The 5,876-nt window shown below is 57.9% G+C and overlaps 1 protein-coding gene and 1 long non-coding RNA gene across 2 annotated transcripts; one reads left to right on the forward strand and one right to left on the reverse strand.

The window, feature by feature from the left end:
- Positions 1 to 875: 875 nt before the first annotated feature.
- NKX2-3 (NK2 homeobox 3) lies at positions 876 to 4,242 on the reverse strand. The gene is made up of 2 exons (XM_081913237.1): positions 3,762 to 4,242; positions 876 to 1,729 (listed from the first exon to the last, which is right to left on the reverse strand). The coding sequence occupies exons 1-2, from the start codon at positions 4,087 to 4,089 to the stop codon at positions 1,110 to 1,112; spliced, it is 948 nt and encodes a 315-aa protein (XP_081769363.1). The 5' UTR covers positions 4,090 to 4,242; the 3' UTR covers positions 876 to 1,109.
- Positions 4,243 to 4,307: 65 nt separating this feature from the next.
- Positions 4,308 to 5,534, forward strand: LOC309370965. Its single transcript, XR_014168769.1, has 2 exons — positions 4,308 to 4,534; positions 5,378 to 5,534. It is a non-coding gene; the product is annotated as an uncharacterized lncRNA (long non-coding RNA).
- The last annotated feature ends 342 nt before the right edge of the window (positions 5,535 to 5,876 follow it).

Below are 5,876 nucleotides of genomic sequence, written 5' to 3' on the forward strand. Positions count from 1 at the left end.
CAGGACTCCAACTCCCATCGTGCTCGGAGTTGTAGTCCAGCCGCGTCTGGAGAGCCGCACGCTCCGCAGCCCTCGCGGCCTTCGAGCTACTTGAGGCAGCTCCGGGTCCTGACAGGGCGGGTTTCCTTTGGGCTTGCCTGCCCTCCGGAGGAACTGACTCCGGATTAAGCTAGTCCGGATTACACCCCCCCCCCACTTTCCGTGCCTCCGGGTTGCTGGAGGCGGCATGAATCTATCTCGGCTGCTGGGTTAGGAGGAATAACTGTCCCACAGTTAGAAGCTGCATGGATCTGAGGTGGACTCTGTTGCACCGCAGGGGGAAATGGGTGCCGGAGGAGGAAGGAGGGAGCAGCTTCAGAGACAGCCGTCTATGATGGCAAAGCGGCTCTGTGGCTTCGACTTTTCCTGCAACACTTGCGCATTTTAGGTGCGCAGCGTGGTTTGTTTAGCACCTGCGCAACAGGAGAGGAGCTCTACCTGGAAGGGACGCTTATGCCAGAGGAGGAACCCAGATCTCGCTCGCTCGCTCGCCTGTCTTTCCCGCCCCGCCAGCGCAAAGCGATGGATATTGCACCTGGTTTATTGGATCGTTTAACTTCCTTGCAGCGGTGGCTACATCGATACACTTTTAAGATACAACAACGACAACAACAAAAAGGGGTGGCTCGCGGCGGCCTCCACCCCGGCTTTGGCTTTGTACAAGCGAAGCTGCTTTCTGGCAGAGCCTGGCCTCCCCCCCCCCCCCCGTTCCCGTCCCTGCTCGGCCTCCCGCCGCGCCCCTTTCCCCAGGAGAGCTTTGGCTGCGGGCACTCCGCCGGGAGTGCGGGAAGAGAGTCTAAATGGGAAGAGTGTCCAGCAGAGCCAGTGCCGCCGTTTAGCACCGTGGACTGCAGCACGGCTGGCTGTCGGCTGGCAAGGTGCTGAGGGTGGAGGATGGAGCCGCTCCCTGTGCTAGCGCGGCGCACCTTCTTGCATGATCGGGTCTCCCCGTCCGAGGAAGCGCCGCTTCTCCGGCTGCCCGCCTGCCTCGCCGGGCCCCAGCCAGCGACCGGGGACTGGGCTCGTGGCTCTGAACCGCGCTCGCTGCTCGATCTCTTCGTCGGACGGGGCTACCAAGCTCGGATGCCCTGACTACAGGAAGGCCCCGCGGGACCCTGGTGCAAGGGCTGCGCGCCGCCCGCGAAGCCGCCCATGTTCATGTAGGGCCCCGCAGGCGGCGGCACCGACGGGCCCCCGCTGTTGGCCGCCGGGTAGCTGCAGCCGTAGCCGGCCCCGTAAGCAGCCGCGGGGGAACCGCCGTAGGCGTAGTTGGGGAAGCCATTATAAGGATAGGCGGCGGCGGCGGCGTTGTAGGGCGCGCTGTAGGCCTGCGAGCCGCCCAGGCAGGGCTTGCCGTCCCTCACCAGCACGGGCACGGCCACCCTGCGCGGCGGAGGCGGAGGCTGCTGCGACGGCGGAGGCATCCCCGCCGTCGGGCCGCCCAGGTCCAGGGCCTTGTCCTGCCGCTGCCGCTTGCACTTATAGCGTCGGTTCTGGAACCAGATCTTCACCTGCGTGGACGTGAGCTTGAGGCTGCTGGCCAGCAACTCGCGCTCGGGGGCCGACAGGTAGCGCTGCTGCTGGAAGCGCCGCTCCAGCTCGAAGACCTGCGCTTGCGAGAAGAGCACCCGAGGCTTCCTCCGGCCGCGCGCCTTGGGCCGCTCCGACGACTCCTCCGTGGGCTCCTTCCCTGCAGAAGACAGAGAGAGATGCTCCAGTCAAGAACCGGGGAGCTGCGTGCTGCGCTCGCTCGTGGTACAAGGGACCGGTACAACACATTGACACCCCCCACGCCCCTTATCACCTTGCAGAAACCTCTTGTTTACGCGTTTCTCAAGACAGATTAATACATTATTTAAAGGGAGAGGAGAGAACACGCTGCGCGGGCACCTGGAGGGGCCGACATCTCTTTTCGTTTTCTTTTTTAATGCACCGAATGCTAGGTCACAAGATAATTCCGTCGGTGTCTTACAGGGCACTCCTAGGCAGGTTAACCCAGAAGTGTCCCGCTCTGTTCAATGGGGCTTACGCCCAGGTTAAGACAAAAAAATTCCTTCCAGTAGCACCTTAAAGACCAACTAAGTTAGTTCTTGGTATGAGCTTTCGTGTGCATGCACACTTCTTCAGTGTATTCTTCTGTGTATCTGAAGAAGTGTGCATGCACACGAAAGCTCATACCAAGAACTAACTTAGTTGGTCTTTAAGGTGCTACTGGAAGGATTTTTTTTGTTTTGACTATGGCAGACCAACACGGCTACCTATCTGTAACTGAGCCCAGGTTAAGGTTAAGGCTGCGTGTAACCGCAGCCTTAAAGGGCATAAAGACACAGCTGCAACAACCCCAAAACTATTCTTCCGCAAAATAAGCCTGCAGCAGAAAAGCGCGCCTGTAATTCTAAAGGCGGAGCAAATTAGAAACACGGTTTGCAAAGTATTTTTAATAGCAATAGTATTAATATTATTATATAGAAAGTTGAGTCTTCCGCAACGGAATATGGCCGCTGTTTCCCGGCCTTGCAAACGAAGGAGCCAGCGCCGCCTGGCATTCTGCAGGAGCTCAGCCAACTCGAGAAAAACTTGAGGGAGCGAAGTGTGTGTCTTTCCCCCCTGTGCCACCAGGACTGCTTACGGCAGCCGGAAGGAAGCAAGGACTTGGGAAATGGATTTATGCCCATTTAGGAAGCAGACGGTAGTCTTTATGCCCCCAAAGATCCCGCAGTGCGAACACGATCTCCTCCCTTCCAGGGAGGGAGGGAAGCCAGGCCAGGCCCGTTACAAGCTTTGCTTGCCGCGCCTCGGACAAAACCTTGGCGCGAAGGGTCCCCAACTAGATCCCCTCGCGCTCTGACCGCCCCACTCCGCTCCACCTCACCCCGGGTGCTTTCCTAAAGGGGGCTTGGAGCCAGCGGCACCATCATTCCACCAAGGCGGCTCTCCTTGCCGCCAGACCACCAAGGCTGCCAGGCTGGGCCTCAGAGCGGTTCCTTGCCTGCTTTGGGATGTGGATGGCTCGGCGTGGCCAAACGTGTCGTCCCCTTTCTGCCTAAGTCTCCGGCTGAACCCAGGACGCTTTCTTGTAAGCCAGGTCCACAGGACCTGCTCTCAAGTAAGGGGCATTAGGATGCACTCCGAGGCAAACTTGCAATGGGGAAGCGGGACTAACTGAGCAAGATTTTACATCCGAGACGAAGAGGGCTGCAGTGTGACCACCCAATCCGGTGCATTTTACCCAATGGCAAGTCCCGTTGTGTTCAGGGAGGCTTAGGCTCAGAGACGTGTAGAGCGGACAGCAGCCTAAGCACGTTTACTCGGAAGTAAGTCCTTCAAAGTTCCAAGGGACTTATCCTCTTATTCTTTGTTAGTTGGAGTCACAAATATTTTGCAGCGGAGGGAAGAGGCGTCCGCCTAAGCGACTTGGGTTTGGAGGTGCCCAAGCACTTCTGAGCAGCGCTGAACCGTTACCGACGTGCTCCTGGAGACGCGGATGTCGCGTGTCCCACTTTCAGCATCCCATCTGGCTGGAGAAACGGTGGTTCCAAGCCACACACGCGCAACCACGCTGCGATCCAGAAGGGGAAACTTTCGGAATTAGTTATCCTGGCAATGTGAAAGATTGGGAATCGCTCCGCGTTCCGAGAGGGACTTGGGCGCCCGCCTGGCCCTACGATTCCCAAACAAAGCCTCCCTTTTGGGGTCCTGATCCCGCTCTCGGTGGTACTCACCGGCTCCGGAATCCAGCACCGGTTCTCCCTCTCCTGCCAGGGCCTTGGGATCGCAGGTGCCCCGCAGCACCGCCTGTACGTAGCTCCCTGGAGAAAGCCCCCCATCCGCGGCGCTCTTCCCCGTCGCCGCCATGGAGCTGAGGAAGGGCAGCTTCTCGTCGTCTTCGTCGTCGTCCTCCCCGTCGGAGAAGCTGCGGCACCCCAGCAGGCAGGAGGCAGCGGCGGTGGGGAAGGGCGGCTCGAGGGAGCCCCCGAGACTCTGCTGCTCCAGCTTCAGAATATCCTTGACCGAGAAGGGGGTGGAGGTGGCGGGGCTGGGGAGCATCATTGGGAGGGGGGCGGGTGCGTGGGAAAGAGGGGAGCGAGCCGGCTTGGGTGCAGGAGCGCCGCGCCCTGCCAGCCAAGCCCGGCTACGGGGCGTCCATGCGAAGGGAAGGCTGCCGCTCCGCCTTTGCAGTCGCAGCCTCTGCGCCGACCAGCTGCAGCCTCTGGACTCGGAGCCGCCTCTGCGGCCAGGGCGGGCGCGTCACGGCGAGGAGGGGCCGGGCTGGGGCGCGGGCTGCGCCCCCATTGGAAGGCGGGGGAGCCTTGAGCCGGCCCCCTAAGTGACACACACAGAGAGAGACCCTGCCGGAAAGAGAAATCTGCAGGCTGGGCTGCACAGGCAGGCTACGCGAGGCGCCCACGCCGTCGGGTCACACAGGTTGGCGCACAGCCGTCGGGGGCGAGAGGAGGCGGAGAAAAATCCGCGCCACGGGGGAGTCCGAACCGAGGTAGCCCACAACCCCTCCCCATGGCTAGACAACCCCCCCCCCCTCCGCCTTTCCCTGGACAACAGCGCTGCCACTGCCTTCCCTTCCTCTGGTTCCGGATCTACCTCCGTCTCGTCCCTTGGGGACTTACCACTCGCGGTTTTTCTTTTTTTAAACTTCGGAGGAATTGAAAGAAAAGGAACTCCTTGGGGAAAGGGCTCAAGAGGAAACTCGCTTTTCTTGGGGCAAATGGGACCAAGAAAACGCGGGAAGGTGTGCGTGGGGTGAGATGTCCTGTCGCGGGGCGCAGTAAATATAGGGACAGGGCCAAGGTAATCTGTCCAATTGAACATTCAACATCCGCTTGGCAACTGGCCTGTGGAGGGAGCACCAAGTCTCTTCCGGCGGTCACCTGCCCGCGAGGAGAAGCAGATCTTTCGCATACCTTTGGCAAGACAAACCCTAGGACGCAGCATTACCAATGTGGGCGTAGGACGAGATATGCATGTGTTTAGTAGTAGTAGTAGAAGTAGTAATAATAGGTAGCAATAATAGTAGTAATAGGTAGCAGTAATATTATCCAGAGGCGAGTATTATTGCAATGTGTGGTTATGGCCACCACCTTAGATGGCTTGTATAACATGGATATAAAACAGTCTGCGAAAGCGGCATTTCAAAGCTAAGCTCGTGATCTTACGTACTGGGATATTATTATTATTATTATTATTATTATTATTATTATTATTATTATTATTATTATTATTATTTCTTGCTCCTATTATGTGTCTGTGGTTAGTTAAAAGGGCTCTTGAGTTTCGTTTTTTCCTCCTGCATCTTAATTTTCTTTATTTCTTCTTCTTATAGTGGCTCCCCGGGGACATTCGCGAGGAAAAGGTGTGCGTTTTTGTTGGGCTCCGGCGAGCGCTTCTGTCTGTCTTTCAGGGAACCCAAAAGAAGGTAGACCACTCTGGCTCTTCCGGGGAGCTCTCTTAAAATAAAAGCGATCGAAAGGGTTTCGTGATTAGTGTCAATGACCATTTCTGAAATTCGTGCGAAGCTCCTTCACTGTCCCTAAGCGCCGGTCCCTCCGTCCTCTCTGGGGAATAGTAACAGGGGTGGCAAAGGGCAGCTTAGGGAGGCTCTGCCGGGGAGCCCGGTAAGGGGGGTGGATTGTTCCCAGGCCCCGGTCCCCGTCCCCCCCCCCCAAACAAATATAAGAAGCCATCAAGTCACTGCTCCTGATTTCTTGGGTGGGGGGGACGGGGACTGCTGAGCACTGTAAGTAGTGCGGTAACCCAGTGGAAGTTCCCGTTCCACTCAATAACAGATTAAAGAAGGCTTTTATCTTTTATTAGGGGACTCT

This window comes from Podarcis melisellensis (assembly GCF_964234715.1).
Source record: "Podarcis melisellensis genome assembly, chromosome: 5".
Taxonomy (NCBI): Eukaryota; Metazoa; Chordata; class Lepidosauria; order Squamata; family Lacertidae; genus Podarcis; species Podarcis melisellensis.